The sequence below is a fragment of the Perissodus microlepis genome, chromosome 15, assembly GCF_051167445.1.
Source record: "Perissodus microlepis isolate ML-2025 ecotype Zambia chromosome 15, ASM5116744v1, whole genome shotgun sequence".
Taxonomy (NCBI): domain Eukaryota; kingdom Metazoa; phylum Chordata; class Actinopteri; order Cichliformes; family Cichlidae; genus Perissodus; species Perissodus microlepis.
In genome coordinates this window covers 16996842-17024211 of record NC_140475.1, presented here as the reverse complement: position 1 = coordinate 17024211, position 27370 = coordinate 16996842, and the positions used below count along the sequence as shown (strand labels likewise).

Here is a 27370-nt window from a genome sequence, read left to right as displayed (position 1 = left end):
CTTTCAAAGAAATGTGGGGTGTGTTATTCCTGTGTTACCTTACAGCCAGTCCAGGTTGAATCTTGCGACTGTAGAACTGCGTTAAGCAGTTTGTCTGTTTTTTCCAAATAACTGATAATACTTGTTTCATGTACAGGGCACAAGTGGTACAAAAAACCTTGACTGGGCCATTCAAACACATGGATATGTTTTGTTTTAAACCATTCCATTGTTGCCCTAGCTTTATGTTTAGGGTCGTTGTCCTGCTGGAAGGTGAACCTCCGCCCCAGTCTCAAGTCTTTTGCAGACTCCAAAAGGTTTTCTTCCAAGATTGCCCTGTGTTTGGCTCCATCCATCTCCCCATCAACTCTGACCAGCTTCCCTGTCCCTGCTGAAGAGAAGCACCCCCAGAGCATGATGCTGCCACCACCATATTTGACAGTGGGCATGGTGTGTTCAGAGTGATGTGCAGTGTTAGTTTTCCGCCACACATAGCGTTTTGCATTTTGGCCAAAAAGTTCCATTTTAGTGTCAACTGACCAGAGCACCTTCTTCCACATGTTTGCTGTGTCCCCCACATGGCTTGTGGCAAACTGCAAACGGGACCTTTGCAGGGAATCACCATGTCACCATGGGCCTCTTGGCTGCATTTCTGATCAGCGCTCTCCTTGTTCAGCCTGTGAGTTTAGGTGGACGGCCTTTTCTTGGTAGGTTTACAGTTGTGCCATACTTCTTCCATTTCTGAAAGATCACTTGAACAGTGCTCCGTGGGATGTTCAAGGCTTGGGAAACCTTTTTGTAGCCTAAGCTTGCTTTAAATTTCTCAATAACTTTATCCCTGACCTGTCTGGTGTCTAAATCCAATCAAGAATCTGTGGCAAGATCTGAAAACTGCTGTTCACAAACGCTGTCCATCTAATCTGACTGAGCTGGAGCTGTTTTGCAAAGAAGAATGGACAAGGATTTCAGTCGCTAGATGTGCAAAGCTGGTAGAGACATACCCTAAAAGACTGGCAGCTGTAATTGCAGCAAAAGGTGGTTCTACAAAGTATTGACTCAGGGGGCTGAATAATTACACACACCCCACTTTTCAGTTATTTATTTGTAAAAAATGTTTGGAATCATGTATGATTTTCGTTCCACTTCTCACATGTACACCACTTTGTATTGGTCTTTCACGTGGAATTCCAATAAAATTGATTCATGTTTGTGGCTGTAATGTGAAAAAATGTGGAAAAGTTCAAGGGGGCCGAATACTTTTGCAAGCCACTATATTCTCCATGGAGCATAAGTGAGCCTAGAGACAGCTCCCTCCTCAGTCACAGACTACAAAGCAGACTGCAGACTTTGCCTTTAATGACCACTACAACAGGAATGCCCCACTCTTATTTTATGACATATTTTACAAGAATATCACAACAAAGGCTTTTTCTTTGTGCAGACTAATTTATTCAGCACAGCAAGAAAGCAGAACAGCAGAACATAAACACTGTCTTGTTATTTGGAAGAATTGAGAAACACATAATTAAAAAAAACCCAAACAGATTAAACGAAGTAACAATCTTTCCTTTCTCTGAAAAGTTTACAGAAAGACTACCTGCACCATCTAGTGTTGAAAGAACAAATTAAAAAAAAAAAAATGGCTGGACTGAAGTCTCAAATTTTACTCACTGAATTTCTCCCTTGCAGTTTAATTTTATTTAATTTTTTTATTAATAACTAGAAAAGCAACATCTATTTTTATTATTTTGATAAATATTAACATATGCAGAAAATACATTAGATTCCATCCCATATGAACAAGGTGTAACAATATATCAATGAAAAATATATTTACAGAGCTGTAATCATACTTTTACTACACCTTTGAGCATGTAGTACAATTGATACTTAAGGTGTGTTAAAAATTAACTGTTAAAAGTTAATTTTACTGTCAATGTTAAATATTTATTTTTGGTGATGAGCTTTGTGTACACGTTTTTTAATTGAATGCTGAGTTCATTTTGTACTGTGCAGATAACACATTCTTTAACAAAATTCTTTTCAAACCATTTCATCTTAATTACAATACTGTAACAGTGTAACAACATAAAAATGCTGATCAATAGCATCAGGGCACGGCCTTCATCGGAGCAATTCTCATTCTTCTTGTCGTAAAAGATATTCCGCCTGAAAAAACAATAAAAAAAAATTCAACTGCCGTATCAGCTCACTGATGTTCATCAAAGGTAATTCTGTTGGAAAGGGTTTTTTTTAAATACCAAAAAGTCAACAGGGTCCTCCGGTTTAATCTTGCTGCACTTTACCATGGCCTCAGTGAGCGAGGGCATCACGTACTTCATCAGGTAGTTTCGCAGGGGAAGAGCTTGAACTTCCAGCTGCTCACTCTCTTGTCTCTTCACCTCTGATAAATGTTTCTGCTAATGATTAAATTATTTAACCTGCAGTTAGTATTTAAGAGTCATTTGCTCCTCTGCATCTTCTGGTATGAAACACTCTGATGGACACAGTGTTACTTACCCAGTCCTCATACTGAGCAGCCATCTCAGCCAGTACAGCCTCATTCCTGAGTTTCCTCTCAGCAGCTTCTGCGGACCGTTTCTGCCTCCTCTCTTCCTCTTTTTTCTGGTCCTGCTCCTCCTGCTCCTCTGGACTCAAGCCATAATTCTTGGGAGGGCCCACCACCCGTGTGATCATCTTCATGATGTCTGTGTACTCTGGATCATCTGTCCTGACCTCTGGAGAAGAAGAAATCACACAAACAGAGCCACTGTAAACAGGAAAGACCTTTTTTTTCATGGGTAACTGACTGCTAATAATGGTTGCAGTTGACTTTCTACCTTTCTGTACATGTATAGGGTTACACATTGAATCTACATAGTATTATACATCTGGCCCCTGATGCTGAAAAGAGCAAAAGACTAATAGAAACAGACAATATGGAGACAGAGTCGGACACTCTCACATCCACCAAACATGTTCTGAAATGTTCGACAGTTTTACTGTTCTGTTCATGGTTTATCATTTATGGGCTCTTCAGTACTCTTTGTCTCTTGTTTGTGATCAGTTTATCAGAGTGCAGTGTTGTAGTGGCTTTGCAGACAGTACCGATATGTAATGGGTGAATCTCAATCTGATCAAAGTAGTCACACACTGTTTCCTCAGCTCCACTGAGCTGTCTGTGTTTTGTCAGGCGAGGTACAAATTCATCCTGGGTGTAGCGCATTTTTTCTGCCACGTTTTCTGGAAGTCCTTGTACTCTCCTTGTCAGGAAGTCATCTGATGCATCAAGGGCAAAAACATACTCTGCAACACATGTTGGAAACAGAAGTAAGTCCACTCTGATAAGTCAGCAAAGGCTTAGACAAAGACATAACAAAGACATAAACAACCTGGAGTGATGGCCTGTTTGTAGGTTGGTGCTTTGGACATCAATGCCAAATCCTCTTTCCCAGCATCCTCATCCACATTCACATCTGAGCAACAGAAACAAGCGCTATACTTTATGAGACAAAGACTTTAAAAGATTATACAGTGACTCAAATAATTGATGAAACCTACCAGAGAAAATCATCTTCGCTTGCTCATAAGTCTTAGGGAAACCATCAAGAACAAAGCCTTGGTTCTTGCATGGCTTTGAGTTTAGTTTTTCTTCCACAATTTCAAAAAGGAGACGGTCAACCAGTCGACCTGATGGAACAAAACACTAGTTTGAATAAACCACAGAAATCTGAACACAGACACACAGAATCTGAGAGTTTGGGTAAATTGAAGCCTTTCGAAACAGAGACCCCGACAAATTGTGATTTACAATGCTGTCCATCCCTCCACAAAAGCGTGTTGTTTTAGAGACTTTTCAAGTAAGTTTCAAGTAAAAGAAAAAAAAAACTAGACTGAAAAAGACTTCAAAGAAAGATTTTTAAATAAATCAAACGTGTTTTGCAGTTTTCAGCCTCACAAGATCTTATTTAGGGTTATAATTCTGTTACCAACCTTGATTTTCTTTCATGCTTTTGTGAATATTCCCCAGTTGTGTCTGTGCAGCAGTCATTATCTCTTGACTGATATTTTCAGGGTTAGGTCCATTTACTATCTCCTTCTGCAGCATACAAAAGAAACATAAGAGATTTTCTTTATTTTTAAATTTCACTGGTACCACATAACAAGTCTCAAAGTACACCTGCATTAGTACATCGACTGTCTTCACAGAAAGACTTCCACAGGAGGACAGCACATTTTCCTGTAGCTACAGGACAGCAGTGAGAGGAAAATCAACTGTCTGGTATGTATGTGCAGTTCTGCTTCCACTGACCAGTTGTGCAATCTTCTCTTCGAGGACCTCTTTGAGCTTGATTTGATGCAACCGGTAATGATGGCAGAGCTTTCCTGCAAGGGTAGTTTTCCCCACAGCTGGAGGTCCAAGCAGCAAGATTCGAATGGGCTAAACAAGAACAATTTTTTTAAAAAGTTGATGATTCAGAAATGTTTTTGTTTTTCAGAAATGATCAGCTGTCATGAAAGAACAAGCGAGAGATACAGAAACAAACACTGGATGCACTGTAGCTCAATTTTCAGTTTTCCTGCCACCAAGTGGGACACCTACATTTTGTAGGATACATACATTTTTACCTACATTTTCATACTCATTTTCTGTCTATGATTCACACACACAGTCGTATTTAACACTTGTGATTACGGCAGTGGAATGAAGAGCTAACGTTGTTGTCACACATTCCAGATAACAGTTGGGACAACTTTCGGTCTTCAATAGGTTTTTCAAAATCTCTTCAAACTGAACACATGGACGGGCATGGATCCCAAGATGAATCGATGAGCTCTTCATAATTAGTTGCTTAATTGATTATTCAGGGTCAGTGCAGTTTATTCAGAGCAATGCAGTGTCCTCATCTGCAGCTGCAGTGCCTACCATCTGATCAATTTTTTGCAGAATGACCAGATGGTATTTTTTTTAAAAATTCTCCACAAATCAGAATGTATGAATTACAGTATAAAACTATAGTAATATAATGATGTGTAATATACAAATATACTGGGAAAAAAGTGAGAAAAGTATTTTCTTTTCTATTTCAGGTTTTCTCAAAATGTATGATGACTTAAGCAAATGATGTAGCACATCCTAAAAGATGCACTAATTTGCATAAATGGATTGGTGAAATTTAATTTGACAGACTTGGAACACTCACAAGCAGCTGCCAGGTGTCTTTGTATTCCTGCACAATGTTATCCATGTTTTCAACCATCCCGGCTTCGGACGTCCAGCTTAGGTTGAAAAAGTCATTTATGATAAAGGTCTCCAGGCGGAGGTTGATGCCGAGGCACTCCAGTTCCTCTGGCTGAAATAAAAAGGTGTTAAATTACCAACAGTGTGTTGGATAATAAATATTTTTCAGCAAACATCCAAATAGCACAGATGTTTACTACAAGTCAAACAAACAGCAGATAGTTTATTTGATCCATATTTACAGAAACTGGAGTTGTAACAGCAAACAACTCGGAAAGAAAATACATTTTAAATCTCTCAACAACAGAAATTGAACGCAAACTTTTGAGTCTTTTGCTTGTGTCACAAGCTGTTATTGCAACACTTTCAGGGACTAAAGAAAACATTTACATTTGCAAGTGACAGTAATAGCAGTACTAAGCTTGGGTGAGTATTCTGCTTAAAATACTTATATGTAGAGCTCTAGATCTTTGCATTATAGGCAGAAAAAAAATCTAAATCATCTTAAAATGAAACAAAATAAATCACATAGTTTACAGTACCTTAAACGCCTTCATGACAATTGCTTCCTGTGGTGGTAATTTCTGAATTTCTTCTGGTCCAAGCGCATGACTTATCATCTAAAGACATAAAGGTAAGAAAGAGATTGTTTTGTGTGTTTTTTCTCCTTCTTTGCCAAACGTGACTTCTGACAAAGGATCTCAGTTGGATTTTCATCACCTCAAAAGAGTATTCTTCCTATAAATACACTCACTGGACACTTTATGGGGCACTCTTTACTAGTTATTAGATACCGTTTTACCTTCAAAGCTGCCTTAATTCTTCATGGCATAGATTCATCAAGGTGCTGGAAAAAATCCTCAGAAATTTTGACATGACATCATCACACAGTAGCTGGATCTCAAAATCCACCACCACATCTCAAAGGTGATCTATTGGATTCTGATCGGGTGAATGGCAAGGCCATTTGAGTACACTGTGTGAGATGATTTGAGCTTTGTGGCATGGTGTGTTATTTGCTGTTGCTATATATATTTTGGTGAGCCCATGTGAGTAGTTTTCCCTATAATGATGCTCGGTTTGAACTGCAGCAAGTCGGTCTGACCATGTCTACATGGCTATGTGCGCTCAGTCGCTGCCATGTGAATGCTAACATTCACATTAACAAGCAACTGAATTACTATAACTAATAAGGTGGCCAGTGAGTGTAGTTTTCAATCTACTGTTTTTTTTCATAATGAAAAGTCTAGCTGTTCTAGTTGAAATTAGAATCACAAAATCACCTGTACAATATCTCCTAAAGTGTTCCTGGAATTATCAACGGCAACAATGTACTTTGGTCTTGGTCTGAGTTGAATGATGTTCTGGATCACTCTGTAAGACAAAAATATATTTAGTCCAGGTCTGTGCCATTTATCTCCAAGTATATATAGCATATGTGCAGAAGTACACTTAAATAAACTCACCCTCCAAGGTCAGATACATGAATTGTGGGAATGTAATTTGTGCCCTGTCCAAATATGGGAACTTTTGGAAACTCCATCAGCCAAGAAACCTTTTAGAAATACCAAATACATATTATCCAAGCAGTATAGACAAAGACATGCAGTGTAAAAATGTGTTAATGTGTTAATATTACCTTGAAAAAGTAATGAAAGAGGTCCTCCCCCTTTCCATACTGAAGGCCACTAACTACAACATAACTGGCAAGTTTGGACTTTTTCTGTAAGATTGAAAAATCAGAGCACTTTTAGTTATTTTTAGATATATTTATTTTCCTGGGATCCTTATGAAATCTTGGGATGAATTGCTCCTGTTGTTGTGAAACATATTTTGGAGGATTCTGCGATTTTCAGCATCATAATCTTACCCCTTTAGCCAGGTTTAGCACAAGTTTTTCCAAACTGTGGTGTTTTCTGAAAGCAGGGTGAGGCCTTCTTCTTATGAACTGTTCCTCTGATACCAGAACATCAGTTTCATCCTGAAGAGTAAGATTACACTCTCAGTCATGGAAATCTGACAAGTTCACACATTGTTTAGCTTTTCTCCAGACTCACTGGGTTTTGAGGTTTAGTCATGGCCCACGTCATTACAGTGGAGACTAAGATGAACAATTTCTGAGACTTGAGGCTCAGCATCTCATTATGAAGGGCTGTTTGTAAAAGAAGAACAGGCAGGGATGACAAACAACATTAGCATGTTATTGGAACAATGCAGTCTCTTTTAAATGTTGTCTCATGAAGATAGATAGCGATAAATTTAAAATAAGCACATGAGGTACAATCTTGCAAACAGTGCCCTTTAAAGGTACCCGGCCTTTAAAAATCTTTGTCTATGATTAAAAAAAATCTAATCTTTCACTGGTCTTGTAGAAGTCTTACAGTCATACCTGTAAGCACCCACGTTGCTTCTTCAACCTGTTGCTGTGTGGCACTTTCTGAGATGTTGTACACCACCACATCACACTCCAGCAGGTGCTGGAGGAGCTCATCACTGCTTGGTGACTGCAAAAGGAAATTGTATACCCTATTAAACGTTCAATTGTTCTTGCTGTGTCCATAAATATATTTAAATTAAAGTTGCTTAGTCTAAAAATAATTGGTTTTAAAAATACGGCTTTTAAAATTATTTGTCCTTATCAGAATCTTAACGTATGATGTTGTATAAACACACTGCCCGGAGCAAAAAAATGTCACACACTCATATTACTCATAGGACCACCGTTAGCTTTGATGACGACACACATTTGCAGGAGTATCGATTGGATAACTTTATGCAATGCCATGACATTTTTTTATACAGAGTTGCACTTATTTTTCACTAAATCTCAGTGAGGTTAAGGTCTGGACTCTGTGCTGGCCAATCCATGTGTGAAATTGATGTCTCCCAGAGCCACTCCTTTATGCCATAAGCCCAATGAACCCTGGCGTGTATCTGAATGTATACCTGTTTCATCAGGGAAGAAAAGCACCCATTGATGGAAAAACCTCCTCATTCAGTATATTCACATACTCAGCTGACCCAATTTTTTTTTTTTTTTTTTTGGCATATAATGTTGCTAACCTAACCAACTGGAGCAACCCCAGATCATGACAATGTCCCACAGTCTTTCGCATTTAGCACTTCGCTCACCTCATATTTCTCCCGTAGAAAATCCCACTTTTCACCTTTAGATGAAGGAGACACCGTACCGACGACATGGAAAGCGGGTTCACCTTCAGGGGAGGTTAATGCCTCTGCTTCTTCCTCATCCTCAGAGGTCACCACGCACGAGGCTAAAAACTGTTCAGACAAGTCAGTAATATTAAAATGGACTAATGTGACCGGTTAGGCAGGAACAATAAAAACTCTCTTTTCCTTATATTTACCTTCGCGATGTGCTTGGAGGAATATCTGTCAACATCGTTGATAAAAATTCGCTTAGTTTGTTGCTTGTTGTCCCCCATTTTAAAAACTAACACATTGACTGATTTAAAAAGCTATATTTATTACCAGACTGTAAGTTTTACAACAGGAAATGAGAAATACGAGAAAGACAGAGAAACTTCCATCTTGCACCTAGTCTTCTTAAATGTTGCTAGGGACTCGCTACTGTTGCTATGGCTGAGCCAATGAAGCTCGCTAGCTAGCTCTCGAGCGCTTCCATGGCAAGGGCTATGGAGGGCCAGGAGTGACAAAATTAATTAATTAAATACGCCATTAAATAATTAATTAAATGTGTCAATGATTAATTAATTAATTAAACGTGTCATTAATTAAATAAAATTTGAATTAAATAAATAAATAATTTGTTTTAAATGAAATGAATAGGCATTTAATTAATTATTGACGCAATGAATTTATTATTTAATGGTGTATCTAATTAAATCATTTTGTCACACAGTGAGTAGCCCCCATTTTAAAACAACTTTTAAACATTATTAACATGTTTCATTTCCCCCTCATTTAACCCCTTCCTCTCTTCTGCCCTCTTTCCCCATTTAACACGATCTGCTTCTACTACGCCCTCTCATTGCCTCCTTGCTTTCGTTTGCTGCTTTCTTTCTACCCACTATTAGATCTCTGCCTTCCTCTTTCCTCTTCTTTCCCTCTCTTCCTTTCCAGCCCAATTCTTCACCTTTTAGATAGTAGCATGAAGAAACAGGGTGAGGCTGTACCTCTCTGGACTGCTAACAGGGTTGGGCTGTGAGTTTTTTCCCATTAAAGTGACAGTTAGCTACATGCAAAACAATTAGCTGGAATATTTCAAAGAGAGAATAAGATACAGATTGTTAAAATGATTAAACATGCTGCTAATGTCTAACTGAGTCCTGTATAGCACCCCACCCAGTTAGACACATGCCATTCATGTTATCTGTACAGCTTTTTCTATGGGCTGTATAAAACCAAAACATATTTTTTCTATATTCCCTCTCACTGTAATTCCTCTATAGCCACTGCAGTTTTTCTTGAAGCGACTGTCAATTTATTATCCGATAGAGACCAACATCCCTGTCTTGACCTCCCACATACTCATGCACAAAACAGTCCCACCTATGAGCATGTAGGTGTAGGACAATGGAGCACTAACATGGAAACTTTCATGGCACCTCACATATTTATAGAGCTGACACTATCACTATAAGAAGGCTCTGCAGTTCAATTAAAAGCAAAAAATTTTTATGATAAAGTATAAGCACACTGATATGATAATCCCGCAGTTAACCCTGGCTTTGTGAAGGATTTCACATTCATATTTTTTTGTATTAACCAACTTGGGTGTGTTGATTTAACTGTATGATCATTTTAGTTAATATAGTGTTTGATGACTGACAGTTGTATCAACTGATAGTTTGATCAACATCTCAACCAACATGCTGTTTATCAAATATAGTCAAACATCTGGCACCTAATCGCTGTAATGGCAGGAGCAGCCCTACAGGGCTGAGAGAAGAATACATTATTAAGGGTTGTTGCAGGGTTTATTCCTGTTCAGTGACAGCTTTGATAGCTCGCTTAATGTTCTAGGTGCATACAAAGCAAAGCAATGAAATATTCAGTTAGTTATCTATATGAACTTTAAAACCCAGACAGCAAGACGACATTGAATTGGTGTTGATTTTCATCTGGTCCATCGTTATGGTCAGGATTGAAATGTCAATGTTGAAACAACATTTAAATACTGTGGTTAACCGACATTCTAACTTTAATGACGTTGTAATAATGTTGATTTACAGTTGTTTTTTTGTCATTGATATTTGATCTATTTATAGTCGACCTGACAACAACAACGTTGAAAAAACATCTATTTATAGTTGACCAGATTAAAGCGGCGATCACTCTGAAGCACCTCTCTCACATCCTACAGGTCACCATCGAAAAGCCATTGATTTGTAGTTGAGAGTTAAATTGTATTGGAACTGAGCGGGTATAAAGTATCAGAGAAAGTAGATTGAATGTTCTTTCGTTATCAAAGATTTCTGATCTAGTTACAGTTTACCCGCTTAAAAAAAATCATGTCGAAATGCCATGTATGTATAATTAAAGCAGCGATCATTTGGACTATTCCGTAGCACCCCTCTCACAGTGGTACATCCCTCCAGGTATCCATTCATAATAAGTCTTGTACAGTAGAATTACATTTCAGCTCAGCGGAATTGACAGGTGAAGGTGGTCTGCACCACGATTAGTATAAGGTAAGAGTGAATAAATTTTTTTCTATTCTTTATTTTGACAGTCACATTTGACTAAAAGTAAAAAACAAGTTAATGTACAGTTTCGGATAAAATATGGAAGCCTGAAATGTTGTGTCTACTTCCAGCTTATAGTCCTGCAACAAATAAATTGCACCGAGAACACAATCGATCAACAAATAAAACATTTTCGTTTCATAAAATACTGTCTTTCTGTTATAAAGCTAACATAACGCTTCGTGGGTTCCTTTGTTAGCCTTGCAGTCGCCTCGCCCACCGTGAACCCAGACTGTCGCTCTATGGTTGCTTTTTTGCAAAGTACTAAAAAAATGTGGTAATCTCTGCAATATGATTGGTAAACGTAAAGGTAACTCTATAAATGTGTACAATGACTTTGTTACTTTTGATGATTGGAGAGCACCCGCTTCAATTCGTACACAGTTCGAATGCTCACGCGGCATGCCCACGTGACTTTCCGTTTGTGCCTTGAATAATGAATAATTCACGTATCTGTAATGTATCTCGGCTATCATGTTTTTCCTCTTTTTATTGACATTGTGCCCTTTTTTTTTCTCTTTTCAGATCAGATTTGTTAACTACCATCTATCCATAAACGAGTAAGAAGCTCACGTCCTTAAATAATTACTAGTGTTTAACCATTTACTTATTTGGCTATTTTCAAATATAGCACCATTTTCTTTAATCTGATATACACTGACAATGGCATCACGCTGGTCAAGGAGGCGCAAATTAAGATCGATGGTTGAGGCCGCAGAGTCAGATATACTTCGGCACTTTGAAGAGATGGTTGGCGTACAAAATATCCAAAGCGACAATGCACAGGTTGAAGTTAAGCGACCGCGGGTGACAGAAGAGTCTGGTGTGTCCCACTGTTGTCACCCAGGCATAGACAGGCAAGAATTTAAAGCCTTGTACACTTGTGCACTTCACAAATTCCTTATATACTGTACTTACTTGCACCTTTCCGTTTCCTGTGTGTATTGTTACAAATGAAACTGTAACTGTAGGAAAAAATACACCAAAAGCACATTTACAATTACTTATGACTGTTTTTAATTTCATTTCTTTAGACCAAATCCCCTGTACACTTATATGAACTCTGAGGATGAGCAGCCTAAAAAAAACCGGTTTCCCCAGGCCCCTCGAGTGAAAATACCAGGTAATAAAATACTGTCTAGTGTCTGTGTACATATCTGTGTGTGACACAAGGAAACTTTGTAGACAAGTTGTCTGTATTCTTAAATGCTTAAAAAAAAAACTTTTTCTAAACAGCCCCCACCACTCCGCAGTCTGCACCCCAGCCCACTGATAGCAACCATCATAATGCCCCGCCCAGCTTCCGGCACCTTTTGCCACTCCGGCACAACACACAAACCGACGCAGCTTTGCGATCTCCCCAGCATGTAGAGTCTGGTGTCAAAGCCGCCGCTAGAGATGGTATGCTTTTATAAAAGTTATTAAGCTGCATCACAATATCATTGTACTCTTATCTTCAAAACACAAATTTATACTGTTGAATGTCATGTTGTTTTGATTTTTTTTTTTAGATTCCAGAGACTCTGTGAGGCCACTATTACGAGGCAAGTTCTAAAATCTTGGAATTTGACAGTTTACATGGTATTACAAATATATGTGACAGGCAAAAACTAGTAAACACTTTTAGCAGTTACAACAACTTATACTTGAATGCAGAATGTGAAGCCATCACTTATGGATATAATAGTTTCTTGCATCATACTGCTTAATCTGTTTGTCACAAGTCATTAATGTTTCTATAATTGTTCTTTGAAACAGATGCGACCTTACATAACATTTTAATGATGGTATCAGACCTCACCAGAGCAGTTCACGATCTCCGTGAGGAGGTCAGAGCCATCCGCCATCTCTGCAGCAATGAATCTGTAGATGCTGGGGTATTGCCTCTGGATTTGCCCTTGCACAACATGGAGGAGCTAAACAATGCAGAGGCAGCTCTGCAATCACCGGAGGCAAATAAGGCAATAGTAAGTATTTAAAAGTTTTGTAAACTTTGTAACTAAGAAGTGCAATAGCTGTCAAATTTGATTAAAATGCATAACAACGGCCTGTTGATGTACGATCTGCTTGATTATACAACAGCAGGCTAACATATATTACTAACAAATACATTCTACTGCAAATACTTTGGTTTATTCATTGTATGACTTGAAAATCAGGCTTAAGGGAAAACTAAATGATATGTTTCTGTCATCAATTGCATGATGTAAACACACAAGCACTTGCATACACATTTAAGACATGAGACATGCTAATTCCATCTCTTAAAATGTCTCCATAGGTGAGACGCTTTGCGTTGATTGGAGGGACCACACTGGAGGTGCGAGTCCGCCGTGTAATGGCTTATGCAATTACAAACGAGCTGGCCTCTGTACTCAACTGGGCAGGGAAAAAAAACAAGGATCAGACAAAGCAAAAAAGGGCATTTAAAGAGACAGCGCTGTGCAAATGCATATTTGGTAAGTTTGACCTTTTATTGTTGTTTTATGAGCCTAAAGTGAACAATAAAGGGATCAATTGATGTGCTGGGTGCGTTTAACATTTCCTTTGTCCAGTCTTTGCTAGATTTCTTTGTCTTTCTTAATAACAAGATTTTTATGTCCTGTTACTCTGGAGATGGAGTCGTAGGTCTTTGGCTTCTTTTGTCCTCGGGATGTACAAACTGTACAACCCATGTTTTCTTTTTTTGAAAGGATACACGGCACACCATGCTAAGACATATCAAATGTTCTGCTAATAGCTCTTTCAAAATCAAAGTGATGTGGCAGTTTGCTGATTTCCGCCTGGTGACTTTCATGTTTATCAGCCTAGTAGTTTACAGACTTTCACCCTGCTGAAGACAATTAACAAGAGGTTATTCATGTGCTCTAATTTCCCTTTTTTTTCTTTTTCTTTTTTTTGTGTTTATTTTTGTCCTAGATGGCCTGACGCAGCAGGTAGGGGTGAACTCTATGTCTGAGTTTGTCTTTGCTCAAGCTGTCCAGAAATGGCTCAGATGCGCTCCATATAGTATTGGTGGCGCAGGGCGCCCAACATCCATCCCCATCCCGGAGTAAATAACAAAAAGTGATGTGAAACAAAGAAATGTAAAAAGGAAACTTTGTCGTTTAATAAAGTATTTTGCAAATGATACATGTCTATTGGCCTTTTTTTGTTGTTTGTTTTGTTGTTTGTTTTTTTGTTGTTTCTGATGCTTTATATTTTCGGGATATTACTATTGACATGATACATTGGAAGATAATTTTTAACATATAAAGGGTGTCCAATTTGTGGAATAAGTACAATTATCTGTTTCGGTGGTTTAAGTATTGATGGAAACTTGCAGTAGTTTAGTATTGATTAAAATAGCTATAGATTGTATATATTTGTAACTGTAGATTTCAGTCATGATTTTACTGTTGTTTCAATAGAAACCAACGGTGCGAAAGAGGTGGAAAATCAACATCAAAGTTTAACAGTGTTTAAATATCAGAATCTAACATTGTTTCGATATTAACAGTGTCATAATTAAATGTTAAATCAATGTCAGCATCCAACATTGGTTCCATATCAAAACCTGACATTGTTTCAATGTTAACGGTGTTTGAAAATTTGGCGTTGAATCAATGTCAGCGTTCAACATTGATTCAATATCAAAACCTGACGTTTCAATATTAAAAAGGGTGCAAGAGTGACGTTAGGTCAACATCAGATTTCAACGTTGATTCAATAGAATCACCTGATATTGACTAAACATTGTTTCAGTGTCTCCTTGCTCTCTGGGAACACACATTTAAAAAACTGCTTTTACATAATCTCAGACCTACTCAGGTTTAGAAGATATAAAAAACTATTTGAAAGCAATCTAACTTAAATTCAGCAGATTTTTTGTTGCTTAACCTTACGGTCCTCAAATGCTGAAGAAATGAACTTTTACTCAAATTGCTAATGTGTGGCACTACATTTTTAGAAAATGTAGAGCAGTCTTTTTTTTTTTTTTTCTGAAAGGTATATTGTAAATGGTCAAATGATAAACAAACCCCTGTCTACCTAACAGGCTGTGCAGAAGCAGTTGTTGCTAACAGCTGCGTAAGTGTGTGCATGTGGACGTGGGGGGCTGCAAAGGAGGCAGCTGTCAAGACAGACATACCGTGTGCTTCCTACATTCCCTTATAAGGACGAATGTCCCTCAAAACCATGACCCATTTAAGACCATTCTCTTTTTTCCTGATTAAGACCTGGCGATAAAGATAGGACTGCCAAAAAGTGCTTCTTTGACTTGAAGGGAACTGTTGACAAAACACAGAAGCAGTTTCACCCAAAGGCTGGTGTGATCTTTCTGCTTCATATGTTTTTGCTCAGAACAACAAGCCAGATTATGGTGAGCACACACTAACGCCATATTGAAACAGGTATATTTGAGCATTTCTGTTGTAACACTTTTACACTTTACTGCAGTAATTCTAGTTATTTTTTTATTCTTCACAAATAAAACACACAGTCTATAAAGTCTCAAATAAATAGCTCCAAAATAAATGCAGAGCCATATATAAAACTGCTTTATTTAACTCAGTTGCAGTTAAATGTGATTTTTAACTACCACATATATCTATTTAATAAGTAGTAAGTGCATCTTTGCCAACAACACGAGTGCACATAAAAGCAGGAATTCATGTTTTCTTGTCCAACTATATGATCTGAATGCTTTTTTCAATGCTAAGTCCTTTTGCAGATCATCAGAGGGCAAATGACTCCTGAAGCACTGCGGTCATGCACTATGATTGCTGCTGCTATAAAAATGTAAATATAGAAACTAGAAGAACACAGTGTTCAGATATGACCTGACATAATCTATGCACAGTCTATCCAACATCAACACAGGGCGGTCATGCCTGATTTTCTTGTTGGAGTCCCCATAGACACTGAGATCACCAGTGATATATCTAGCTCTTTACAAGACCCCAGTTCCTTTTCAAATCTGTCTTGATTACAAAAATGATTCTGCTCATGGTAGGTGAGAAAAGATTCCTTCCAACGTTACACAGCAAATTTGATAAACTGGACAATTTAAGAAAGTTGCGATATCCAGTGAAAAAACTCATTTTTGGAAGGTGAATTGTATAAACAGACCGTGAGAATCAAAGAAATGTGAGTAGAAAAAAACAACAAGTAGGTTAGTAGTGCCTTTGCCTTGCACATGGCTACAAATGGAATATTTCAAAGTCTTGATGCTGCGGGGGGTATTTACATTCTTTCTGCACTCGCTGTTGCCTGTTCTGGCTTCAACATGGGGGTAGTGTGAGTTGACGAATAAGGAGTGTGAGCTACGCTGTGTGTGTGGCGACGTGCAGACTCTGGCACCTGCTGCTCTGTATTTCCCTAAAAGGACACTCTGGAGCCAATCAGAACAGAGAACGGATACTCATCACTCTTGCATTTGCCATCCCAGGAGTCTGTTGTCTGGTGGAGGTTTTGGAACTGCCTTTAGCTCCCTCCATTTACCCCCTTACATGATTACCTCTCAGCTGTCTGGAATTTTATGGCCCCCACTCTTTACAAACGACGTTGGCAAACTCTCCCAGGCAGGTCCACCTTAGACGACTCCTTAACCAGACTGCTCAGGCAAGATCTCGTATTACTGTCACACCATCTAATCACCCACATCCCCAGGACCCTGTTTGAGCTTAGTCATATTAACACATCCCTAGGGATCTGAATGGCAGCTCCACAAACTATGAATGGGAGAAATATGTTGCTATGCCTAAATCTGCATTACAAACTATTTACTGATGGTTTTGCAGCTGATTGTTTTTACCTGATGGGAGTACGACAAGCTCAGCTTTTATATTTATAAAGAATCCACAAAAATAATTTGACAGCTAAAATACAACTAAATTCACTATTTTCATGTACAAATAATATTGGTTTTAATAATACTCTGATGCATATGACATTAAAATCCTTAATCATATAGAAGATCCATATGTACTATCATTTATCACATTTAACCTTCATGTACCTTTTAAATACTTCATAATGTAATCATCTATCCTTAATAAATTTCCCACTTGCTGCTTTTTTCCCCCTTACTTCTATCTATGGCATTCAATGTCCAGGGCAGCATCTCTATAGATTGGTGGTATTTCCTGACACAGGATCCACTTTAATGGACTATTTTGCCGAGCAACACTTAATTTGGGCTTGTGTGAACCCTTGAGCCCACCCACCGGCCCCCAGCTCCAGGACGCAGAGGCATATTTAAGGAACCCCTTGCACCCTTGCCCCTTTGTCCCAGTGGAAACTCCAGTCTTGTGGTTACAACTTGGTGAGTCCTTTTGCTGGATCATTGCTGTGTTTCAGATGCTGCTTTTTGGAGCATAGGGGTCAGTGAGGATGACCAGATAGTGCTGCTGTATATTACAGCCAGTACATGGATATACTGTATTTATTACAGCTAGAAGTTGTTTCTTGCCTAAGCAGATGTTTTATTGTTTTGTTGAAGAGTGGTAAAAGGATAAGTTGTGTGTGCTGAATAGTTTAAGGGCTGCTGCGGTATATAAGGGCAAGTCAGATGCCATCAAGACTTAGGGTGGAGGATATATGTGATGCTTGACTCGGAGAAGCAGGCAAACAACACTAGCTCAGGTTAGACTCAACATAAGGAAAATTATCAGTTCATTATTTTTTCTTAAAAAGGCTTCCTCACTGATGCTTTACTGTTTTTACTGTTTTTAGCACAAGTTAAAGAGCATTCTGAAAAAGGTCATTTCCCGCATTTCTAGGTTATATTTAAATGTCGGGCTGTGTAGTATGGAAAGCAACAGATAAAGATTTTTTACAGATTTTTATGTAACTGTTATGTTACTTGAGCTAAACTGATAATTAGACTAATTTACTGAACATAATAATTGGTAAAATATACCTTTAAATTCAAATTTTATGTTTCTCAAAATCAAGTTTTTGTAACTTGGTCATATTCACAGCTACAGACAGCAGTCTCTAAGGTTTACAGGGTTGTGGCCTACTATAGGACATATTAGACAGAATAGGACAGCGGTAAGACTCTTCAAAGAGGGGATGCTGGCACTTGGGATGCAGGCTCAGGCCTGAGAGCCTGGAAGACTCCAAGCACATGGTCTCCATCCAAACAGAGGAGACTACTATGTGGCGACAGCTGAGAGGAGAGCCAGGCCTCCACTGCCACTTGTCAAAAGTCACACTGCCTCAGCTGTTAACTGGCTCTGGCTTAACGATGAGATACTAAGAAGGGGTTGTGGGGGCAGAGGGGGGTTTACAGGAGTCCAGAGGCTGAAAATAGACCCATGAGTGTGTGGTGGTGGTCCTGTTTTGGCTTTTCAAGCAGCTATAAGGCTCAGAGAGATTAGACTACTCAAAAGTGTCTTCATACTGAACATAGCGCTACATTATTTCATAGAATTGCACAACTTTGTTTCTTCATGTGAACTTCTGCTTCTTTAAATGGAAATAATATGCATTTAAACATTTCTGTAAATATACCAACCTAATATTCTGATTAATTTCTATTTTTTGTGTTATATGGAAAGCCAGCCCGGTACAGACCAAACATGTGTGACGACGACGAGACCACCGCCTTGGTGTGCGACAACGGTTCTGGCCTGGTCAAGGCTGGGTTTGCCGGTGATGATGCTCCCCGTGCTGTCTTCCCATCCATTGTTGGACGTCCTCGTCACCAGGTTGGAATACGGGAAAGGCCCCAAGTTTCTGGGAGATTACATATTTGTTGCCCTGTCACAAGATGTCTGTTTTTAAGTCTTGAGCTTGAGTTTGTTTGTTTTATTCGTTCTCAGGGTGTGATGGTAGGTATGGGTCAGAAGGACAGCTACGTAGGAGACGAGGCCCAGAGCAAGAGGGGTATCCTGACTCTGAAGTACCCAATCGAGCATGGCATCATCACCAACTGGGACGACATGGAGAAGGTGCGAAAGATATAAAGATGTGGGAAAACTGAAATGTTATTTTTGTCAACAAATAACATCATTCTTTCCTGGATTCACAGATCTGGCACCACACCTTCTACAACGAGCTCCGTGTGGCCCCAGAGGAGCATCCCACCCTGCTGACAGAGGCCCCCCTCAATCCCAAAGCCAACAGAGAAAAGATGACCCAGATCATGTTTGAGACCTTCAACGTCCCAGCCATGTATGTGGCCATTCAGGCTGTGCTGTCCCTCTATGCCTCCGGCCGTACCACTGGTGAGCCCTCTTCTGTGCAATGTCGCATGTAAGTTAAACCATATCAATCTGTGCATATTTTCTTCTAACAAACTGCCTTCTCTGGACAGGTATTGTGCTGGACTCTGGTGATGGTGTGACCCACAATGTGCCCATCTATGAAGGTTATGCTCTGCCCCACGCCATCATGCGTCTGGATCTGGCTGGTCGAGACCTGACTGACTACCTGATGAAGATCCTGACTGAGCGTGGTTACTCCTTTGTCACCACTGGTAAGAAAATTACCAACTTTAGCCAAAAACAATCCCACAGAATTTTAATGAAAAATGTAAACAGTGATCTATTTCAACATTTTTAGCCTTTTAATCACATGAGCTTACCTACAGTTTCCAAATTCCTGAACAGGCATTATGCATATACTGTGACCGTGCTTTGTCAAACGGAATTCTGAACGTTCTAGATATAAACAGACTTTTCCTGGTTGACTGAACTGTGATATTTCCTCCATTTAGCTGAGCGTGAGATTGTGCGTGACATCAAGGAGAAACTGTGTTACGTGGCTCTGGACTTTGAGAATGAGATGGCCACAGCCGCATCGTCCTCCTCCCTGGAGAAGAGCTATGAACTGCCTGACGGTCAGGTCATCACCATCGGAAACGAGCGTTTCCGTTGCCCCGAGACCTTGTTCCAGCCTTCTTTTATTGGTCAGTTGATCCACCGCACATACACAGAAAGGCACAAAATATATTTTGGTTTCATACCAATACCAGCAATAGTAGTATCTACTTAGGTGTATTGTTCTCATGGGACCTAATGTCCCATGAGAACAATAAAGCCATATATAGGCTGTGTATAAATATAATTCATAATACACTATACTGGAGTTCTGAGTTCAGTATAGCCTCCCCTAATAGCCCTTTATATCTATAACGCTATTAATTCATAGACACTTACGAATCTTACTAAATGTGTAAATGGTAACTAGTAGCATTTTATCTCCTGAGTTTCTTCTTGTTTTATTGTCTACATCTTAAATGTATTGCAACGACCACCACTGTTAGCTGCATGAACACTTACCTCTTTACAACTTTTCCCCAGGTATGGAGTCTGCTGGCATTCATGAGACGGCCTACAACAGCATCATGAAGTGTGACATTGATATCCGTAAGGACCTGTATGCCAACAACGTGCTCTCTGGTGGTACCACCATGTACCCTGGTATTGCTGATCGTATGCAGAAAGAAATCACTGCCCTGGCTCCCAGCACAATGAAGATCAAAGTGAGTCCAAGGAGTGCAAAGTTATTAAAATGTATTTTGTCAAAGAAGAAATAAGCAAGCCTTTTGTTCAAATTTTGGCATGGTGTAAAATGTTCTAATATGTACTTCATTCCTGATTTTCCTATCCACTCCTTCCAGATCATTGCTCCCCCTGAGAGGAAATACTCCGTCTGGATCGGTGGCTCCATCCTGGCCTCTCTGTCCACCTTCCAGCAGATGTGGATCAGCAAGCAGGAGTACGATGAGGCTGGCCCCTCCATCGTCCACAGGAAGTGCTTCTAAATCTTCAGACATCACCAAAAATCTCAAAACCAACCACACCAGCTTTGCTTCTATTTCTGTATTTCTACTGTTCCTTTTGCTGTATATACATGTACTGTTGTAATAAATATAGTTCCTTTTATCAGTAATCCAGAGAGTTGGAGTCATGCTTTTTCCCCAAAGAACATCAAATATAATTCTGAAAAACAAATATAATACTTCAGACGAATAAATAGTGTGTTTGAAAAAACATGGCAACACAAATATACAGTATACTCAAAAAAAAAAGTGCACTTTTAGCAAAAGAGTGGTTACATCAACCATTTTAAGGAAGACTAAATAAACTTTTAATTATTTTAACAAACTGCCCTTTTCAAGGCATTTTCAGTTTTCTATAGCTCAAAAGTTAAACTGCTTAAATAAACAATGATGGTCAACTACTATAGTTAAAGGGTTGAAAACTTCAGCAACACTATTGTCACGGTTTGCCAGGGCAAGCCGTGGGGAATGTTGGAGAGAAAGGACCCAAACGCTGGCCTTAGTGGAATAAGCAGTGGGTTTATTTACAGTGAAGTAAATGTACACCACACAATAAATCTCCAAAGTGCTCCCTCGACTCCCGTGACGTGTCTTCTCCCAAGTGCTGGTATTCCGTGCTCTCTGCTCCTGTGCCTACGCACACCCTGTGCGTCCTGCAGTCCCGTGTTCCGTTCTCCTGAGGAAAAAACAACAGACGCAGCCGTTATGGCACCGACTCCAGCAGGCATACACTTAACAGTACTTGAGACACTGACATGGAGTCTAACTCAATGATCCTGCACCGGAGGAAGCTCCATCGCTCTGTTAAGTAGCTCCCCCGACGAGCCTGATCAGAAGCAGGTGTGTGAGAACCTAGGCGTGACCGGCAGCCGGCAGGGCCACGCCCATCAGGTCTGCAGGTGGCTGTCCTTCATCCTTCAGCCACACCCGCAGACACCCATACGTACACACACCAGCATGGAACACAAGAGCACAGTGCAGCAAACATGCATCCAATACAATAACAATAATAACAATAATAATGGTCCACACTGTTCACGGACCCCGAGTCCCCGGAACCGGGTCCGTGACAACTATTCTGTGACTGCTTTCTTTCCTTATAGACCCTGCAGTTAATAAAATTATAAACTGATGCATTTATTATTATCAATTAGTATCTAAATAACGCCAGTCTTACACACATTATAGCAAGCTGGTTTTGATCAGTCTGTGGTTTACACAGAGTTTTATACATTTTGGTATGCAAGATAGAATAGTTGAAACACTGCTTTACCTTTTGTGCTATCAGAAAAAACAAAAATAAATTAAAGCTGCAAGCAGCGTTATGAGGGCCCTCGCACCCCGGCACGTCGAGCCACGCCCAACACCTACAACCAGCACGTCCGATCTGATGTCACATTGATGGAATTCATGCATTTAACCACCAGCTAACAATTCATCTCATTCAATCATGATTATAGTCGTCCCACTAGGTGGTGCTCTAACCATTACTGACAAATGGCATAACAAACATTTCCGAGCTCGAGTCTCATCATGCCTGCGACCGGAGAGATTGGACATTGTGTTTTTGAGTGACAGCAGATTACTGCTTTTTGGCGAGTGATTGAAACTCCACGTGCCGCCATGACCACCCCGTTTCCCTGAACGTAAAAAGATTCGCAATTTAACATCACAAAGGTCTTTAGATTCCACACAGAAGATATCGCGTCAATCTGACGAAATCCCTTGGAGGAGTTCGTCAAAGAACGGTGCCTGAAAAGAGGGGAAAATATCGCCAAAATTACACATTAATTTTAAAATGGCTGACTTCCTGTTGGATTTGGGATATTGCACCAGGAGACGTTTTTCTACATCTTGATATCTTACATAAGCTTGCCAGGTTTCAGACTCATAGATAAAACACAGAGCAGGGGCTGATGTTTTGAAATATTGTAGGGGGCACTGGGGAGCCATTTTGCGCTATTCAAGGAAAGTGATCACATAACAACAAAGCCTTCATCACATTGAATCTGTGGGCCAAATTTCAAGACTTTTTAAACTTTCCAAGCCCCTCAAAAGCCACTTCATCTTTCATGGTGGTCTGTATCCCTGAAGACGTCTGTGTCTGTCATGCTTAATAAAATTACATTTATTCATTATATTAAACCAAACAACAGAAAGTTTAATGCTCCTAAAATTTTGGAACTGAAACTGATATGTAAAACCAACTAGTGTCTCCACCTAACAGCCACAGAATTAAAAAGGATTGTAGATTACTGGTAAATTATTTTTGACAGAATGAATTAAGGCTATAGTGGGAATATCAAACACTAGGTTTAAAAAAAACAAACCTCCTATTTGGCATAACTTGTTCTGGCTTATCTCACATGGTGATGAAATCCTTTAAAAGTTGGACTCAAAAGTTGTTGTTTTTTTCCCACAGAATAATCAGAGAACAGATCAAACTAATGGTTGTTTCTGTTCCTCTCCATCAGAAACATTAAACTGGTGCAGTTGGTTGGTTTTCATAAGAAATGACCCATCTATCGCCTGGATATTCTACTGTAAAATGTGACAGATCTGAACTCTGATGAACCCAACTGCTATCTGTCATTCAGTTTATTAATAAAACCCACGTAGCCGGTTTTTGGACTGAAAGTTTATTGAACACTAAAATTACCATGCTTTACAATGCAGAAAGAGAAATATCAACGTAAAATATGCTGTACAGATTTTTACAGTCATTCACCAAGAGAAATTGAATGGCCTCACCGCTCAGAGCCTCACTCCTTTAAGGTATTATGTGTGTTCTATCTTAAATCTTATATCACTGAGTAATATTATGCTGTACGTCTCTGACTAAAGTTAAATGCCATTAAAAACCATCTCTCAAGACTTTCAGTACAAGAATAAAAAGAAAAAGGTCTATTTGTTCCTGGTGTTATCCAAGTATTTAAACCCACCATTCATTCTCTAAATGAATAATTCTGTTGGCTCAGGTTGGAATTAAGAGATACAGATTAGAGCCGCTAGATGAATGCTTACTGGCTAGTGGGTAGTTTGCTTGGTACATTGGATCCACAACTGTCCAAATGTACGTGTTTGGTTAAAAACGGTATCAGTCCAGTATTTCTATGCCATTTCCAACAACATAGAAATAATTCCCTGCAAATTAGATTGGGGGAAAAAAATATCTTATGAGTTATAAAACATGTTTGTTCAACTGAGAAATCCCTGAAAGTTAGCGAAATTTAAAATAATAAAATAGTAATAATTTAGCCTAGAGAAATTTTAATTTGTGTCTGCACCTACAGACTTAAGACAGGAAGGTTCATACTCATGTTTTGTCATCTGGTTTACTTCGTTAAAGAAGCAAAAATGCGAGGGAAGGCGATAACTGGATAAAATGTCATCCTCTTTCTCCTCAGCTAAATCTACTGCACTGAAGTCAGAGCTCTAACACATGAAATGTGTAAAACATGTTCATTTTTTCCTGATTTCATCACAATTACTTATTGTTAGCAGATTAAACATGCGACCCTACTACCTACAGACAGCTGACACCGAGCTGGCTAAAACACAGCAGCAATAAGCTAATGCTATATTACCTAATGTTAGACTCAATTGTCCTAAAAATCACATTTTCCCTCCAATAAACAATTTGATTACATTCTCACATTGTATGAGAGTTTATTCGCTAAGAGTCTGAATTTAACAAAGTTAGCTCCACTTCAAAGTGTCACTAACAAGGGCAGCACTTATTGACAGAGAAGTTCAGGATATCTTGAACAACACTGCAGTATCATTTTCAGACAGAAATGAGCTTCAGTGACTCATATTGGACTCAACCACAAAGTTTTGCGTTTTCCTCCATAGATGTCGATACATATTGCTACTGCTGAGCTAAACAGCGGACTGACAGCACACACTCACTACAGATAAATGGAAACCACCTTAGTTGGGATTGTGTATTTGAACTGGGAGTGGTACGAAAACAGAAATCGGTTGAATGCAGTCTGCTATGTGCTGACATCTAGTGTTGAGATTTTGCACACTGTTACTTTAATCTTGATTAATATTCACAATAAAAATATTAATCAAACATTTTGAAGTCTGTATGTGTTTCATAGTGTCTAACTGTTCTGGTACATTTAAACCTAACAATTACTACATGATGGAAACACGTCATGTTATCTCTTTTAATAAAGTCTGTGTACGTATACACAGGTCATGCTGATATTGAACAAAAAACACAAAGATCAGATGTTAATCAGATTTATTTGCTCTCTTTCCTTCTTAAACATGTTTTTAATGTTAGTTATGATTCACAATTGGTGACTGAAGACTCCACGTGCCGCCATGACCACCCCATTTCCCTGAATGTAAAAAGCTTTGCAATTTAACATCACAAAGGTCTTTAGATGCCACGCACTGCAGATCGGTCCAATCTGATGAAATCCCTTGGAGGAGTTCGTCAAAGAACGGTGCCTGAAAAGAGGGGAAAATGTCGCCAAAATTACACATTCATTTTAAAATGGCTGACTTCCTGTTGGATTTGGCATACTGCTCCAAGAGACTTTTTTGTACATCTTGATATCTTCCATAAGCTTACCAGGTTTCAGACTCATAGATAAAACACAGAGCAGGGGCTGATGTTTTGAAATTTTGTAGGGGGCGCTGTGGAGCCATTTCGCGCTATTCAATAAAAATGATCACATAACAAGAAAGCCTTCATCACATTGGAGCTGTGGGCAAATTTCAAGACTTTTTAAACTTTCCAAGCCCCTCAAAAGCCACTTCATTTTTCATGGTGAACCGCGTTGCCACCAGGGTGCGCCGTTCAGTTTAAAGTCACAATTTTCGCACTGAAGCATCATGAGGGACTGATGGTGATATTCACCGCTTTTGAGGTGGCCACGATGAACCTGTGAAAATCAGTACAACAAAGTGAAAGACATGACATTTCCTGTTGCCACTAGGTGGCGTTCTGCGTATTCCTGACAATGGGCACATCAATCTGTTCAGGGCGGGCCTGACATCACGCCTGTAAAGTCTGGTACTGATCAGACTGGATTTCATTGAGTTATACTAATTTGTTTCTTCATGGCGAGACATGAAAGTTCGCCATGCTTTCGGGGTCAAACCCTTCTGCGAAAACTCACAGTTTTCACTGTAACCCAAGACCAACTCCTTAAGGCTTTCCTGGAGAAATTTGAGGCTGCAGATGTCACCCATCACTATACTGTACCCCAAAGTGTAAAACATGACATTTCCTGTTCCCACTAGGTGGCGCTGTCCTTGATGTCAAATATGGCAGTTGAAATATGTTCAGGGCTGGAGCCTTATCATATGTGTGCTCTTTGGCCCAGATCGGACAATGTATGACAGAATGAGAGGCAATACGATTTTCATGGCGAGTCATCGAAATTCGCCGTGGCGCCACGGCCTCACCGTATTACGAAAACTCAAAAGCTCCGCAATTTAACATGGCCCAGGTGTGTAGTTGACACTGACCAAAGATGAAGCTTATACGACCAAATCCCAAGGAGGAGTTCGAAAAAGTTCGAGGCATGGAAATGGTAAAATTAGAGTCAAAATGTCACCTTCACTTCTAAATTGCGGACTTCCTGTTGGGTTTGCCTCAATGGGCCAACAGACTTTTTTGTTTGTCTTGGCATGGTACACATGTGTGCCACATTTCATACATGTAGCTCAAACGATGTGGTCATAGGGCTGTATTTTACAAGGCATAGGTGGCGCTACAGAGCCATTTTCACATGCCCATATGTAAAACCATTAAAATACAAAATTTTTCACCAGACCTGGCATGTGTGCAAAATTTCATGAGTTTTTGAGCATGTTAAAGCCCTGAAAAAGGCAATTCATTTTAATGAAAAATAATAATAATTAAAGCTGCAAGCAGCGTTATGAGGGCCCTCGCACCCCCGGCGCGTCGAGCCACGCCCAACACCTGAAACCAGCACGTCCGATCTGATGTCACATTGATGGAATTCATGCATTTAACCACCAGCTACCATTTCACCTCGTTCAATCATGATTAGTTAGTCGTCCCACTAGGTGGCGCTCTAACCATTAATGACAAATGGCATAACAAACATTTCCGAGCTCGAGTCTCATCACGCCTATGATCTTTGGGAGAGATTGAACATTGTGTTTTTGAGTGACAGCAGATTACTGCTTTTTGGCGAGTGACTGAAACCACGTGCCGCCATGACCACCCCGTTTACTTGAATGTAAAAAGCTTCGCAATTTAACATCACAAAGGTCTTTAGTTTCCACACACTGGAGATCGCATCAATCTGATGAAATCCCTTGGAGGAGTTCGTCAAAGTACGGTGCCTGAAAAGAGGGGAAAATGTTGCCAAAATTACACATTCATTTTAAAATGGCTGACTTCCTGTTGGATTTGAGATATTGCTCCAAGAGACTTTTTTGTACATCTTGATATCTCCTATAAGCTTACCAGGTTTCAGACTCATAAATAAAACACAGAGCTGGGGCTGATGTTTTGAAATATTGTAGGGGGCGCTGTGGAGCTATTTTGCGCTATTCAATGAAAATGACCACATAACAACAAAGCCTTTAGCACATTGGAGGTGTGCGCCAAATTTCCAGGCTTTTTAAACTTTCCAATTCCCTCAAAAGCCA

The 27370-nt window shown here is 39.5% G+C and overlaps 3 protein-coding genes across 4 annotated transcripts; 2 read left to right on the top strand and 1 right to left on the bottom strand.

The window, feature by feature from the left end:
• Nucleotides 1–1427: 1427 nt before the first annotated feature.
• Nucleotides 1428–8812, bottom strand: LOC146371988 (adenylate kinase 7-like). Its single transcript, XM_084954244.1, has 18 exons — nucleotides 8590–8812; nucleotides 8354–8503; nucleotides 7611–7725; nucleotides 7279–7373; nucleotides 7092–7202; nucleotides 6861–6944; nucleotides 6688–6776; nucleotides 6505–6595; nucleotides 5764–5841; nucleotides 5184–5333; nucleotides 4292–4420; nucleotides 3973–4078; nucleotides 3541–3669; nucleotides 3372–3455; nucleotides 3088–3285; nucleotides 2500–2717; nucleotides 2241–2399; nucleotides 1428–2148 (listed from the first exon to the last, which is right to left on the bottom strand). The coding sequence occupies exons 1-18, from the start codon at nucleotides 8665–8667 to the stop codon at nucleotides 2119–2121; spliced, it is 2094 nt and encodes a 697-aa protein (XP_084810370.1). The 5' UTR covers nucleotides 8668–8812; the 3' UTR covers nucleotides 1428–2118.
• A 2801-nt stretch (nucleotides 8813–11613) lies between these two features.
• Nucleotides 11614–14010, top strand: LOC146371987 (uncharacterized). The gene is made up of 5 exons (XM_084954245.1): nucleotides 11614–11887; nucleotides 12187–12351; nucleotides 12709–12917; nucleotides 13232–13409; nucleotides 13870–14010. Exons 1-5 carry the CDS (start codon nucleotides 11614–11616, stop codon nucleotides 14004–14006), a joined length of 963 nt encoding a protein of 320 aa, XP_084810371.1. The 3' UTR covers nucleotides 14007–14010.
• A 3155-nt stretch (nucleotides 14011–17165) lies between these two features.
• actc1a (actin alpha cardiac muscle 1a) lies at nucleotides 17166–20814 on the top strand. Of its 2 annotated transcripts, none has more exons than XM_084952262.1 (8): nucleotides 17166–17254; nucleotides 18495–18644; nucleotides 18759–18887; nucleotides 18968–19163; nucleotides 19253–19414; nucleotides 19655–19846; nucleotides 20241–20422; nucleotides 20561–20814. In XM_084952262.1, the coding sequence occupies exons 2-8, from the start codon at nucleotides 18516–18518 to the stop codon at nucleotides 20702–20704; spliced, it is 1134 nt and encodes a 377-aa protein (XP_084808388.1). In that variant the 5' UTR covers nucleotides 17166–17254; nucleotides 18495–18515; the 3' UTR covers nucleotides 20705–20814. The 2 variants fall into 2 exon arrangements, with proteins under 2 accessions (XP_084808388.1, XP_084808389.1); XM_084952263.1 differs by having other exon boundaries at nucleotides 17200–17254; nucleotides 18499–18644.
• The last annotated feature ends 6556 nt before the right edge of the window (nucleotides 20815–27370 follow it).

Bases quoted from the DNA above. Each gene is read 5' to 3' on its own strand.
- LOC146371988 (XM_084954244.1), bottom strand. From the start codon at position 8,667: ATGGGGGACAACAAGCAACAAACTAAGCGAATTTTTATCAACGATGTT. The intron at 5,842-6,504 runs GTGATTTTGTGA...TTATGTCTTTAG, and splicing joins CTTTAGGAGATATTGTACAG to ATGATAAGTCATGCGCTTGG. The intron at 2,149-2,240 runs GTATTTAAAAAA...TTGTTTTTTCAG, and splicing joins AGGACCCTGTTGACTTTTTG to GCGGAATATCTTTTACGACA.
- LOC146371987 (XM_084954245.1), top strand. From the start codon at position 11,614: ATGGCATCACGCTGGTCAAGGAGGCGCAAATTAAGATCGATGGTTGAG. The intron at 12,352-12,708 runs GTATGCTTTTAT...TCTTTGAAACAG, and splicing joins CAAAGCCGCCGCTAGAGATG to ATGCGACCTTACATAACATT. The intron at 12,918-13,231 runs GTAAGTATTTAA...ATGTCTCCATAG, and splicing joins CGGAGGCAAATAAGGCAATA to GTGAGACGCTTTGCGTTGAT.
- actc1a (XM_084952262.1), top strand. From the start codon at position 18,516: ATGTGTGACGACGACGAGACCACCGCCTTGGTGTGCGACAACGGTTCT. The intron at 18,645-18,758 runs GTTGGAATACGG...ATTCGTTCTCAG, and splicing joins TTGGACGTCCTCGTCACCAG to GGTGTGATGGTAGGTATGGG. The intron at 19,847-20,240 runs GTCAGTTGATCC...ACTTTTCCCCAG, and splicing joins GTTCCAGCCTTCTTTTATTG to GTATGGAGTCTGCTGGCATT.